Source organism: Hevea brasiliensis, chromosome 16, assembly GCF_030052815.1.
Source record: "Hevea brasiliensis isolate MT/VB/25A 57/8 chromosome 16, ASM3005281v1, whole genome shotgun sequence".
Classification (NCBI taxonomy): Eukaryota; Viridiplantae; Streptophyta; class Magnoliopsida; order Malpighiales; family Euphorbiaceae; genus Hevea; species Hevea brasiliensis.
This window is the reverse complement of record NC_079508.1, coordinates 58938712-58953775: the sequence shown is the minus strand read 5'-3', so window position 1 is coordinate 58953775 and position 15064 is coordinate 58938712. Positions and strand designations below refer to the sequence as shown.

Here is a 15064-nt window from a genome sequence, read left to right as displayed (position 1 = left end):
GCCTTCATTCCTTCTCAAGAAAATATTTTTTCTTTACTTTTTTATAATTAATTTTAATTAAAATTTAAACTTAAAATTTTATATTTTTATTTAATAAATTAAAGCAGTTAAAATTTAACCCCCCCGCCCCCCCCAAAAAAAAAAAAAAAAGACTTTTGTAGTATAATCTTAGAAATATAAAGCATGTATGGACTCTCACTCTCGAGACAAAGACAAAAATGGCAAATTACATGTTATTTGCATTTTCCAGACAATAATTTTGAGAAGAAAATTTAATTATATTTTCAAATTTTAAAAATTATAATAAAAAATTTATAATAAAAAATTTTAAACATAATAAGTTAAAATAATTTATTTTAAAAAATGAGGGATGAAAATGCACATATACTAAATGAAAAGGGACTTTGAAGTAATTTAATAAAGTAAAAAAAAAGAGAGTCTCTAAGACTAGGTTAATTATTATAAAAAATAATATTTTATTTTTTAAAAAAATAAATTTTTTTATAATATAAAAAATAAATTTTATATAATTATAAAAAATAATATATAGTGAATGCACTTAATAATTTCTCAAAACAAGCTGCAAAAATTTGTTGATTGAGCAATCTGAGTGGCATGCGGGAGCGGGACACTTATATTTTCATTACCAAGGATACCCCTGGTCAACATTCACAATCACAGGTCAAGCCCGCCCTGTCTTTACGACTTCACCTTACCAACGGGATCGCCATCAGTGCCATTTCACTGCCCAATCACTCAAAAGATGCCTCCAAATAACGAACTTCTCTCTTTTCTTTAGTAGATTCTGTAAACACTCGCCAATGGTACTCTCTGCAATGAGTTAAAAAGAATTGTATCAAAATCTTATATATATATATATACGTAACTTAGACAAGTTTGAGGAGTAAAGTGGAACAAAAGAAAAGAAAGAGTAGAAAAGGAAAGCTTGTTCTATTTACTGTTGCAATTGCCCTCTTTCCTTGCAATGTCAGGTTTTTAGTTTTATTATCATAGCTTTAGTAGTTCACAGCCACGCAGTGATGACTCTTGACACTTGTGAACTGTGAGTGAATAGCTGCATGCGCGCGCGCGCGCACACACACATATATATATATATATATATATATATTTTGCTCCGCTAGGTTCACAGTCTGAAACCTCTGAAAGTGGGGAGTCCAAAGTGGCAATGGAACCTGTTCTTGCTCCACAATAGGCCAAGTAAACCAAAACCAGGAATTCTCTTTTCTTTGTTTTTCTTTTCTCTCTTTCTGCTTTCATTTCACAGCTAGATAGAGGAAGGGAAGGGAAGAATCAAGAATGGGAACGAGCTCAGTTTCCAAGTTGTTGAGTTTGGTATGCTTGGTCATGTGTTTAGGTTCTCAGCTGGTTCAGTCTAGTGTGACCTACGATAGCAAGGCAATTGTGATTAATGACCAAAGGAGAATCCTCTTCTCTGGTTCCATTCATTATCCCAGAAGCACCCCTGATGTAAGCTAAAATTTTCCCATTCCTTCTTTTTTACTTCTCATTAGCATGATCATTTTCATTGATTGTATCTAACTTTCTTGACAAATGGGTACTCTGCAGATGTGGGAAGATCTGATAAATAAGGCGAAAGATGGGGGAGTGGATGTGATTGAGACCTATGTCTTCTGGAATGTGCATGAGCCTACTCAGGGAAATGTACTTTTATTTATTTACTTCCTCTGTTTCTATTTACTTCTATTCACTGTTTTTTCGTTTTCTTGGGTTTATTTTGTCTTAGTTTATTTTCTTGTAATTTGTGTTTGTTTTGTGGATTATAGTACAATTTTGAAGGGAGATATGATCTGGTGAGATTCATAAAGACAATACAGAAAGCAGGCCTCTATGCTCATCTTCGCATCGGACCTTACGTTTGTGCAGAGTGGAATTTTGGGTACCTACCATTTCCTCTTTCTCTGGATCTAGCTGCCTCTCTTTCTCACTTTGGTTGTTTCGCAATTGGGTTTCTGCCTTTAACTTTCGTTGTTCTTTTTTTTTTTTTTCCCCTCTCTTTCTCGATTTTTGTTTAACAGCGTATTTGTTGCTAATTTGCATAGACTATTTTTATTTGCAGAGGCTTTCCTGTTTGGTTAAAGTATGTCCCAGGCATCAGCTTTAGAACAGACAATGAGCCTTTCAAGGTTTTCTTTTTTCTTCCCTGTTTTATTTATTTATTAGTTTATTTTACGGTTTCTATCAATCGAACTATGTAATTAGTAGAAGCAGAACGAGTGCAATTTAAGCAATATATTGGATTTTTCCGATATGTAATACAGTTGTAATAAAGACCTTCATTATGCTGTTGCAGAGGGCAATGAAAGTGTTCACTGAGAAGATTGTGGGGTTGATGAAGAGTGAAAACTTGTTCGAGTCTCAGGGTGGCCCCATTATACTCTCTCAGGTCTAGTTTTGCTTATCCAATTTTGTGGCATGTTCTGTTGGCTTTTGCTGATTTACTCAACTAAACTATCTCAATAAGTTCAAATACTAACAACGAGTCAATTGTTTTGTAGTTAAAATAGGAAGAAGAGGGAAGAAATCCCTTAATGCTTTAGATTTTACTGCTTAGTTTGCAACTAGTTATGTTACTTGTATAGGCTCGTGTTTTATTCTTAATTCTCAACCTTCCCTGTGAATGTGCAGATCGAGAATGAGTATGGGTCACAAAGTAAGTTACTTGGTGCTACTGGTTATAATTACATGACTTGGGCAGCAAATATGGCTATTCAAACAGGAACGGGGGTCCCCTGGGTGATGTGCAAGGAAGAAGATGCCCCAGATCCAGTTGTAAGCTGTTTGACACTTGATCAATTGAGGATGTAGATTGAGTTTCCTTAATAGATTAGTCCTACTGAATGACATGAGCCATTTACATTTTTTCTTTTAATTAATAGATAAACACATGCAATGGATTTTACTGTGATTCATTCTCCCCCAACAAACCATACAAGCCTACAATTTGGACTGAAGCTTGGAGCGGATGGTATGCTTTTGCATTTTTTTGATTGGTTATTTCAAATTCATTAATTTACCATGAATTGAAATTTTACCTTATTTTTCTTGTTTTATGTTCAATTGTGAAGGTTCACGGAATTTGGTGGTCCAATTCACCAGCGTCCAGTTCAGGATTTGGCATTTGCAGTTGCTCGATTCATACAGAAAGGAGGATCCTTTGTTAATTACTACATGGTCAGCTCCTTTTCATGCTGAGCTTGGAGAAAAGTTGCTATTAACTTCATTTTTGGTGGATTTGATTTCCTGTGTCATGTGAAACAGTACCATGGCGGAACCAACTTTGGTCGCAGTGCTGGAGGTCCTTTCATTACTACCAGTTATGACTATGATGCTCCAATAGATGAATATGGTAAGGATTGTTAATTGATAATTTGGTATCTTTTAATCCAAATTACTTCATTGAAGCAAACGCACTTGATGGATTGGTATTCCCAGTTGGTAAGTTGGCAAAAAAAGCTTTAAGGACTCTGGTAGGTAATACCATTGTACTAAAATAGGCAACCCTAGGAGTGGGAGATGTCTTAGATGTTCTATGTAAGACATTGAGGAACATCTGGCATTCCTCATCATAATACGGCAACTTAAAATTTTCTGAGAATCACTTCTGAAATTTAAGCATGTTGCCATTTGTATATCACATTACTCCTACTTGATGAAATACAGCTAATTGCTGCTACTGCACAAATATGACAGGTTTGATCAGGCAACCAAAGTATGGTCATTTAAAGGAGCTCCATAGGTCTATTAAGATGTGTGAGCGAGCTTTAGTGTCAACTGATCCTATTGTGACGGAATTAGGGACCTATCAACAGGTTTTTCCTACTCCTTTGACACACATTTGGTTCAGCAATTTATGTAATTCAGTTCTGTTTACTGATTTCAGTAAATCTCTTTAATTTCCCAGGCGCATGTGTACTCTTCAGAATCAGGAGATTGTGCTGCTTTTCTTGCAAACTATGATACAAAATCTGCTGCAAGGGTGTTGTTCAATAACATGCATTATAGCTTGCCTCCTTGGTCCATCAGTATCCTTCCTGATTGCAGAAATGTGGTCTTTAATACTGCAAAGGTATGCAATCTTTTATTTCCTAGTGTAATCTTTACATGACATATTTATTACTTCAAGTAAAGACTCATGCAACAAAGAAAAGAAGAAGAAAAAGGACGAATTTTCAACGAGGCGATTATTTCTGCTCCTCAGTTTTGGTTCTGTTCCTTTATAGGTTGGAGTTCAAACATCTCAAATGGAAATGTTGCCGGCAAATGATGAGATGCTTTCATGGGAGAGTTATGATGAAGATATTTCTTCTCTGGATGACAGTTCAACATTCACTGCTCTTGGTCTCTTGGAGCAGATAAATGTAACAAGGGATGCTAGTGATTACCTGTGGTACATCACTAGGTGAGACTGACTGCCTCAGTAGCTCTCCCACTTTCTGATATAGTATCAACTGGAAATTTTAGCATGTATTAATTGTTGACTGTTTCATGTGCTTTTCTTTCGCTTCGAACAATTAAAACTCAAATTTTCCCCCACGTCTTCTGACTCTTAATAGTCATAGAAAGGCATAAATAGTTATCTTTATCTCACACTAATCACTATGGCTACAGTGTTGATATTGGTTCGTCAGAATCCTTTTTACATGGAGGGAAACTTCCCACTCTCATTGTTCAATCAGCAGGCCATGCTGTGCACATCTTTGTTAATGGAGAGCTTTCAGGTACATAAATGCGTATTTATATTATATTTTTTACAGATTGCCTTTTAAGCTTATCAAGCTTATATCATTCTAGGTTCTGCCTTTGGGACAAGGGAGAATAAGAGGTTTACATATACTGGAAAGGTCAATTTGCGTGCTGGAAAAAACAAAATTGCATTGCTGAGTGTTGCTGTTGGATTGCAAGTTAGTTTCCCTTCCCTGTCTTTATTATTTGTGGATGGTTTTGTTATTCTAATATTGGAAATATGTCCTACTGTAAAAGTCAGCAATCTGTAAAGCTGAATTGGACACTTAACGAACAGTAAGTGGAGTCTCAAAACGCCAATTGACAAATGCTTTTATTATTATGTTTCTGTATGGAAATATAGCAAACTGGTTAACCAAAAAAAATTTATATACGTATGAGTGTGGTTTGGCTCTCAGTAATAATTAGCTTGAAAATAAAAAAGGAAAGAGAAAACTAGTTCCATGAATCAAGCCGTGTCTACAGTAGGATGTTGAAATTCTTATGAGCATAGTTGCGTCTAATTTTGATAGTTAATGTCATGTCCACTTCTTATTGAATTTCTGATGAATGTATCTTGTTTATATGAAGAATGTGGGTGGACACTTTGAGACATGGAACACAGGAATCCTAGGTCCAGTTGCACTGCATGGACTTGACCAGGGAAAATGGGATTTGTCCTGGCAAAAATGGACATACCAGGTTGCTGATTCTGACCTGTTTATCTCGTTAATTTATTGTTCATTGAATAAAATCTTTACCTGATTGCTATGTATTTAAACAGGTTGGGTTGAAAGGGGAAGCCATGAACCTAGTTTCTCCAAATAGTGTTTCATCTGTTGGGTGGATGGAAGCATCCCTAATTGCAAAAAGACAGCAACCATTAACATGGCATAAGGTATGAAATCAGGAAGAGTAGAACTTCAGGATGTTACAGAAAAAGACCATTTGTGCAGGAGATTCCAACTAAATCTGTATAACTTTGTAGGCCTATTTCAATGCACCTGATGGGAATGAACCTTTGGCTTTGGACATGGAGGGCATGGGAAAGGGTCAAATATGGATTAATGGGCAGAGTATAGGGAGATACTGGACTGCATATGCTACTGGTAATTGCAACGGATGCAGTTATGCAGGAACATTCCGTCCTTCTAAGTGTCAGCTTGGCTGTGGCCAGCCCACCCAGCGATGGTAAATACTCAAAAGATGGAGATATGCTGCAATTTTACAAGTGAAAAAAAGATTCATTTAGTGATAATAATTCAATTTGCAGGTACCACATGCCTCGGTCATGGTTGAAGCCAACCCAAAATCTTTTGGTAGTTTTTGAAGAACTTGGAGGAAATCCCTCTAGAATTTCTCTTGTGAAGAGATCAATGACCAGTGTGTGTGCTGATGTCTCTGAGTTTCATCCAACTATTAAGAATTGGCAAATTGAGAGCTATGGAAGAGCAGAAGAGTTCCATAGCCCCAAGGTTCACCTTCGGTGTAGTCCGGGCCAATCCATTTCTTCCATTAAATTTGCAAGCTTTGGAACTCCTTTGGGAACTTGCGGAAGTTACCAGCAAGGACCTTGCCACGCTCCCGCGTCATACAATATCGTTGAGAAGGTACTTTTAACACCACTCTCTTGTTTACACAATCTGTAAGCAGGCATACAGTTTTTCACCATATTCTGTTTCTTTTTCACAGAAATGCATAGGGAAGCAGAGATGTACAATCACCATATCCAACAGTAACTTTGGCCAAGATCCATGTCCAAATGTTTTGAAGCGGTTGTCAGTCGAAGCTGTCTGTGCTCCAACAAATTGAAGGTGTTAATAAGAGGAAAAAAAAAATTGAGAAACTGCTAATTTATATTGCATCCAGTAATTTAACTACACATTACCAGCAAAAGCAGCAAGGAAGCATAATAGGGAACTATAGGAGAAAGCTTTTTAGTTAGATAGGCGTATTGCCATAGTTTTCTAAAGTCAGAAAACCTGTGGCTAGAGGTGTTTGGGTAAATGGGCTACTGTAAATTTGTGGTGGTTAGATAGGTGAGCTGGAAAATCCCTGGGTTCCTGCAATTTAGGGCTCAGGTGAATTTAAAGCCCCAGTCCCCCGGTCTTTTAACTGGATGTGTGGGTAGTGAGAGAAAAGGTGTTTTTAGTAGTGTGATTTGATTTTATGTTTGTAATTGCATCAAGGGGGTAAAATCAAACCCCAAGTTTGTTCATTTTGGGAGCGGATCCTAATATGACCATTGTTTTCTGTGCAGATTCCTGCTGAAATTTAAAGAGCTTTCTTTTTATTCTCGTTTTCCATAGATTTCAGCAAGTACCTAGCAAAACAACGGAATCCAAACTCGACTTTCTACATCAATGCTTTTCATTCATTTTCAATGCACCCAACAGCTGCAAACCATTGACTGAACAAAAAAAAAAAAAAAAAAACCTTTAGCACACCAATTGTCACATTTTACCTCTCTGTAAGGCATAATATGATCTTGTAGAATACCTAATGAATTATCGAACTTTACCTACTGATAACTCATTAAGTACCCTACAAGGGATTTTAAAACTATTTTTCACTTCTTAAAAACGTTTAATTGAAGTTTCAAAACTAATAAAAAATTTTGTCTATTTTTATTTGTTCGAAAATTTTAAAAAAATTTCGATAGACTTTCGTCTGTATTTTGAGAAAACAGTTCTTCAAAAACATATAAAAAGCACTTTCAATATTTGTTTTTACAACTCCCAACCACCAAAATAACTTAATTCATCATAATGCAATCCACGTCTACAATTCAATCAAAATTTGTCATTTCAAATATCTCATCAATTCATTCACATTGCATTTAATATTTAATTTACAATACATATTTTAATTTACAAAAAGAAAATCCAAAATACTATATTACAATTTATTATACAACTGTTCAACTTTACATTAATACATATGACATTACAATATTTACATTAAAATAACTACAAGAATATAAATAAATACCCATACCAAAAAGGTTAATGTAGTCCTCTATCTCAATAGCAGTTCGCTTTCTCCTTGCCTTTATCTGCGACAGCAAAATAAGCTATCGCTGAGTATAAAAATACTCAGTGGTGCACAATAAAAATTCGAAATGCAATACATAAAACATTCATTGATAAATCACAATTTAAATATTTCACAATCACATTTCATAAATTATCAAAACTTATTATAGCACAATTTTGGTTAAATAATTTAATAAACACAGTGTTGCCAATTCATATACAACTTAAGCCATTACACAAAATTTCTAATCAATGCCTCATTGTATACCACGACAAAGCAATCTACAACCTCACTAATCGAAATCAATGAGGGAGGTGGCTAGCTAGCTAATAAGTACTCATCTGATCTACAACCTCAACTGGTAAGCCAGAGAGAGAGGAAAATAAACAATCTCAACTCCATAAATGGAGGAATAATGTGATACTGTCATGCTAAGTGTGAAAACAAAATCAATTCAAAACAAAGTACTCAAATAATTTAGAAAATATCCCAAACAATTTCCAAAGTTATTTTTGCAGTCACAAAATGGCAACACAATTTATAAATAATACAGCGTTTCCATAAAGCATAACAAGTCAAATTTTCACTTAGAAAATAATTACATAATTTATTTTGCACAAACCTGATGTGAGTCACCTCTAAGTTTTGACTCAGTCCCTTAGATTTTTCAGGTCTTTTTCAGCTGAAACATACAATTGACAGTGTTTCAGTTTCTTATCTCACAATAAATCCAACAATTAAATTCATATGTCACGACCCAACCTATGGGCCGGACCGGCACTAGGACCTTGGCCAGCCTAAAGCCCCCGAGGCCCGTAGTAAGCTTAACTATTCATTAATCCAACTCTAAGGCCCATTTGGGCCCAGTATCAAGAAATCAACCAGACGGAGTCCGGCCATAAAGTGGACCTTTCAACGGGGAGTTTTTGGCTCACCCGACCTGTAAACAAAATATATCATCAATTGGGGAGCTCAGCTCACCCTCCACATACTCATCAAAGATAAAATAAATGGGAGCTCGGCTCCTCATCCAATACATCAAACAGGCATATCATTATATGTTTACAGGTCCAACATGATAATAATATTACAAACCAAAATCAAATAAATACTTCTAACACATGCGGAAATTCTAGGAGTTAATAAAATTACACAAACATTGATAAACAACCTGCGAGGAAAGGAAGTAGGTTAACCTCAAAAATATCCTCCTGTGGCCTGGAAAAATATTGAACAGGAGTGAGCGTTCGACTCAGAGAGTAAAATATCAATTTTAACCATAATCTCTATAACTATCTAAAACTAATGCACCCTGTAGAGTGAAATACAACATCAACAACATTTTCACATCATAACATCAAAAAGGTAATTTGGAGCACTCACACACCCTGTAGTATCAATCATAATATATGGGAGCTGATCCTATACTGACTCTCTTAAATCCAACTCAGTGTCGTGAAGAACTCAAGCCGGACTTTCTCTTAATAAATCAAATCGAGGGTCCCAGCGAAGAACTCAAGCCGTGACTACCCGTCCTATCCATAGTCCACACCACATTACACGCATGCCAACGCACGCACACTGCTCCAAATTACCACAACAACATCCATGGCACTTTAACAGTTATCAATGCAACATAAATCGTGCCTAGAGTTTAACTACATAAATATATGCATATAAGTGATGCATGGGCATGCTTGAACATATAATAATAGTGAAATTACAATTAAAATTAATATTTTACTCACAGACTTGACAACGGTCACTGTGGCGGCTGGGCGGAGGAAGAAGGCTGTCCCCGCTCACTTGACAATTACATTACAATTTTTAATATAAATAACTCAATACAATCAAGAAAAGACCAAATACGTCCTAAGTCGTGCCGAAAATCCGGCAGAATCTCCCTTATACCTAGGACATATCCAACCTGCAAAAGGGCTCAAAACACACTTCTATATTCACAATCCATATATCCACAACTCAATCACATCACACAGCCCCTCCTGGGCCCATCAAATCAATCATTCATCACAATATGTAAAATTTCAATTTAGTCCTTATAATTGATCATTTTTGCAAAAATTGCCCAAACAAGCTCTAAAAATTCTAAAACTTTGCCCCGCGGTCCTTAGCAATATTACTAGGCTATTGCAAAAAGAATCATAATTTTCTGAGCTACCACGAATATTTTATGAATTTTTAACCCTATTTAAGCACTAGAAAATTACGAAAAAGTAAGGTTCGGGTTTACTTTTGCCGATTCCGACTTCGGGAACGCGCTCGGGACGTCTGACAATAGGGGGGTAGCCAAAACCTCGGTCCAATTCGGAGACTTTTCCGGTAACAGGACTGTCTGGCCGGAAATTCACAGACCTAGTCAACTGTCTAATTTCCGCGAATTGAGGATACCTACACGAAGCCCACGACACGGGGGTTAGTACATAAATTTTTCAGAATTTTCTAAGCTCATTTAATGCTCGGAAAAATACTGCGAAGTTCTGTGGGACCCACCGAAAACGGTGTCAAAAAAATTTGAAATTTATGTCGCCGCGAAGCTCTCGACAAGTGGAGCGCTCTGGTACTCTCGGTTTTCTCGTGGGATTCACAGTTTACGAGAAATCAAGCCCGAAAGTCAAAATGGGCTAAAACTTCCCGGGCAAAAATTGGACAAACCGCTCGATGGATTTCGGCGTTCTTGGTGTCTATGGAAAGCTCTCGCCGAGTAGATGATTTTAGACACAAGACCCGGTCCAATTGGTGGCCGGATCGGCCGAATTTTGGCCGGGAAGTCCAGGCATCGCGCACGCGCTGCGCGTCCTTTCTGAGGCCGTTTTCCGGCGTTCCAGGCGGCGGCCGGCCGTGGGGGAGGATCGAGGTGGGGCGTCGGCAAGGTGGGAAGGCAGAGGAGGTGGCGGCGCAGCAAAGGGAGGAGGGAGGAGAGAGAAAAGAGAGAGAGAATGGGAGGAGGTCGGACGCGCGCGGGAGGAAGAAAAAGGGGAGGAAGCCGGTCCGATTAGACCGGTCTGATCCGGTCTGATTCGATTCATCCGGTTCGATTCGAAATACAAAATTTTAAATTTTTACTCTGCCTCGGGACCGAAAACGAGGTCCAAAAATTTCGAAAAAATTCTAGAAAACTCAGAAAAATTCGTAGACTCCAAATATATTTTTAGTTTTATCACGTGGTCTTTAAATTAATTTTTAAAAATCATCAAAGTTTATATTTTCGAAAAATCGAACCCGATTTTTAAAATCCGAAAAATCTCAAATAATTTCTTAAAATTTAATTAAAATTAGAATACCAAAAATACTCATAAAATAATAAAATCTAAAATTTTGGGGTGTTACATTCTTCCCCCCTTACAGAAAAATTCGTCCTCGAATTTTACACAAGGCAGAATAAAGCACATGATTATACATTGAACAGATAAGGGTACTTGCTACGCATGTCCCGTTCTGACTCCCAAGTGCAATCTTTCACTGACTGGCTCCTCCACAAAACCTTAACCATAGGGATCTGTTTTGATCTTAGCTGTCTCACTTGATAGTCCACTATGGCTACAGGTTGCTCCTCAAATATCAAATTCTCCTTTAGTTCTATTACATCCGGCTGTAGTACATGAGAAGGATCGGGAATGTATTTCCTGAGCATGGAGATGTGAAACACGGGATGAACGTGAGAAAGGTTGGGTGGTAGCTCCAACCGGTAGGCAACTGCTCCAACTCTATCCGTAACCTCAAAAGGTCCAATATACCGAGGTGCCAACTTGCCCTTCTTTCCAAATCTCATGACTCCCTTCATTGGATAAACCTTCAAAAATACATAGTCGCCTACTGCAAACTCCACATCCCTCCGTCTGGGGTCTGCATAACTCTTCTGCCTACTGAAAGCTATTTTCAATCGTTCCCTGATTAAGGGAACCATCTATGAAGTGTACTGCACTAGGTCTACATCATGCACCTTCGCTTCTCCCATTTCCATCCAACACAGAGGAGACCTGCACTTTCTTCCATATAGTGCCTCATAGGGTGCCATCCCTATGCTGGAATGGTAACTGTTGTTGTAGGCAAACTCCACCAAAGCTAGCTGATCATCCCATTGACCTCCAAAATCCAAAAAACTCATGCGAAGCATGTCTTCCAGTGTTTGGATTGTCCTTTCGGACTGTCCGTCTGTCTGAGGGTGGAAGGCCGCATCGAGTTCAATCAGTGTGCCAAGTGCCTCCTGCAACTTTCTCCAAAACCGAGAAGTGAACTGGGGCCCTCTGTCAGATATTATGAAAGCTGGAACTCCATGCAATTTGACTATTTCTCGAATGTAGAGTCGAGCGTACTGTGCCACAGAATATGTAGTCTTCATGGGCAAGAAGTGAGCTGATTTGGTTAGACGGTCCACAATTACCCATATCGAATCATATCCTCGCGTGGTACGAGGCAACCCAGTCACAAAATCTATAGTGATCATTTCCCACTTCCATTCTGGGATAGGGAGCTCTTGCAGCTTCCCTGACGGTCTCTGGTGTTCAAACTTCACCTTTTGACAAGTCAAACACTTGGACACAAAGTCTGCTATGTCTCTCTTCATGCCATTCCACCAGTAGCTATCTTTCACATCATGGTACATTTTGGTGGAACCTGGGTGGACATTGTACAGTGTATAGTGTGCCTCTCGCATGATTTCATTCCTGAGGTTGTCCACATCGGGCACACATATCCTAGAACCTTGCACTAGGGCGCCATCATTAGCAAATCCAAACTCACCACCTTCACCCTGCTGTACTCTTTCTATGATCTTCATCAATTGTTGGTCTCTGTGCTGGGAAACTCTAACTCTGTCTCTCAAGTCTGGCCTCACTGAAAAATGAGCCAGTAATACCCCCTCATCTGAAAGATCTAGGATTAAACCTTGATCCATCAACTCATGTATTTCCTGAATCAACGGTCTCTTCTCTGCTGAAATGTGTGCCAAATCGCTGTAAGATTTTCTCGCTCAAAGCATCTGCTACTACATTGGCTTTCCAGGTGGTACTTGGATGGTGCAATCATAGTCTTCGTAAGCTCCATCCATCTCCTCTGTCTCAAGTTTAAATCCCTCTGTTGGAAGATGTACTTCAAACTCTTGTGGTCGGTGTATATCTCGCACACTTCACCATACAGGTAGTGTCTCCAGATTTTTAGTGCAAAGATTACAGCCGCCATTTCCAAATCATGGGTGGGGTAGTTCTGCTCATGCCTCTTCAGCTGTCTTGAAGCATAAGCCACTACATTTCCATTCTGCATCAAAACACACCCTAAGCCAACTCTGGAGGCGTCACAATACACGGTGTATCCTTCACCACTCTTAGGTAGTGTCAACACAGGGGCAGTGGTTAGACAATCCTTAAGCTTTTGGAAACTCTCCTCACAGTCATCAGTCCAAATGAATGGAACATTCTTCCGGGTTAACTTAGTTAGGGGAGCTGCTATCCTGGAAAAATCCTGTACAAAACGCCTATAGTAGCCAGCTAGACCCAGAAAACTTCGCACCTCAGTGACTGTTATAGGCCTAAGCCAATCAGTTACAGCTTCAATTTTCTTGGGATCCACTTGAATACCTTCTCTTGAAACCACGTGTCCCAAGAATGAGATGCTTTCTAGCCAAAATTCACATTTCAAAAATTTGGCATATAGCTGGTGCTCCCTCAAAGTCTGCAAAACCATCCTCAAGTGCCACACGTGTTCTTCCTCGGTCTGAGAGTATACCAAAATGTCATCTATGAATACGATGACAAAACGGTCCAAAAATGGCTTGAACACCCGGTTCATCAAGTCCATGAAGGCTGCTGGTGCATTAGTGAGTCCAAAAGACATCACCAAGAACTCATAATGACCATATCTTGTCCTGAATGCCGTTTTGGACACGTCCTCATCCCTGATTCTCAACTGATGGTAGCCTAATCGCAGGTCTATCTTGGAAAAGAATCTAGCCCCTTGGAGCTGATCAAACAGATCATCGATCCGAAGAAGTTGATACTTGTTCTTCACAGTCACCTTGTTCAGTTGTCTGTAGTCAATACACAACCTCAATGACCCATCATTCTTTCTTACAAATAGCACAGGAGCACCCCAGGGTGAAGTGCTCGGACGTATGAAACCTTTGTCCAACAGCTCCTGTAGTTGCTCTTTTAACTCTTTCAATTCTGCTGGGGCCATCCTGTAAGGTGGCATGGATATGGGATTTGTACCCTGAACAACATCAATGCAAAACTCTATTTCCCTTTTTGGTGGCAACCCTGGAAGCTCTTCAGGGAAGACATCCATAAATTCTCTGACAACAGGAACATTTTCCATGCTGACACCTTCTACAGATGTATCTCTCACCAATGCCAAATACCCTTGGCATCCACGCCTCAACATTTTTCTAGCACTAATTGCTGACACCAAGTTATATGGAGCCACGCTCCTGTCACCATCAAAGCTAAACTCTTCCACACCGGGTATGTGGAAATACACCTTTTTGTTCCTGCAGTCTAAGGTGGCGTAATGAATTGCCAACCAGTCCATTCCCAAAATTACATCAAAATCCATTATTGGTAGAGGAACCAAGTCTGCTGGGAGGATCTTTCCATCCACTACCACTGGGCTACCCGAAAAAACCATATCTACATCTATGTTGTCACTAAGTGGGGTAGCTACCGACAAAGGACATTCTAAGGTTGTAAGGTTTCTACCCAACCTCATGGCAAACACAGGGGAGACAAATGAGTGCGTAGCACCCGGATCTATCAAAACACGAGCCTCATAGGAACAGACCAGAAGAATACCTGCCACAACTGCATTTGAAGCTTGAGCATCCTGGTGGGTCAGGGTGAAAACCCGAGCTTGACACCTACCCGAGTGGCGTAACCACGACATCGACTTCTACCTCTGACCGCCTCCAAATCCACGCCTCCTTGTTCTCGGCCCCGTTGGCCACTAAATCGATCGGCTCGCCATGCCGAAGCACCCGGATACAATCAAGAGGAACAATTGCAACAGAACCAAATGACTCCATCTGTGGCTCACTGAACATGGGGCATTCCCTAGCAAAGTGACCTGGTTGGCCACACCTGAAGCATACTCCTGAACCCATCAAACAAGGTCCTGAATGTCCTCTTCCACACTGTGCACAAGGTGCCAAAGAGGATCCTGAACCAGACCCAGAACTACTGTACCCTGAACTGTGACCATTGCTGGATCCGTATCCTAGTATGAACCCTCGAGGTTTGTGTCTAAAACCACTCTT

At 39.2% G+C, this 15064-nt stretch overlaps 1 protein-coding gene across 1 annotated transcript; it reads left to right on the top strand.

Moving 5' to 3' along the window:
* The first annotated feature begins 734 nt into the window (after positions 1 to 734).
* Positions 735 to 7057, top strand: LOC110668512 (beta-galactosidase 3). Its single transcript, XM_021829781.2, has 19 exons — positions 735 to 1488; positions 1588 to 1683; positions 1806 to 1918; positions 2099 to 2165; positions 2333 to 2425; positions 2668 to 2811; positions 2919 to 3007; positions 3108 to 3213; positions 3301 to 3388; positions 3733 to 3851; positions 3944 to 4108; positions 4263 to 4441; positions 4651 to 4760; positions 4834 to 4943; positions 5356 to 5466; positions 5549 to 5662; positions 5753 to 5955; positions 6038 to 6374; positions 6457 to 7057. The coding sequence occupies exons 1-19, from the start codon at positions 1318 to 1320 to the stop codon at positions 6574 to 6576; spliced, it is 2535 nt and encodes an 844-aa protein (XP_021685473.1). The 5' UTR covers positions 735 to 1317; the 3' UTR covers positions 6577 to 7057.
* The last annotated feature ends 8007 nt before the right edge of the window (positions 7058 to 15064 follow it).

Coding starts and splice junctions, on each gene's coding strand:
- LOC110668512 (XM_021829781.2), top strand. CDS start 1,318: ATGGGAACGAGCTCAGTTTCCAAGTTGTTGAGTTTGGTATGCTTGGTC. Junction 1,919..2,098: donor TGTGCAGAGTGGAATTTTGG/GTACCTACCATT, acceptor TTTTATTTGCAG/AGGCTTTCCTGTTTGGTTAA. Junction 5,467..5,548: donor GGCAAAAATGGACATACCAG/GTTGCTGATTCT, acceptor GTATTTAAACAG/GTTGGGTTGAAAGGGGAAGC.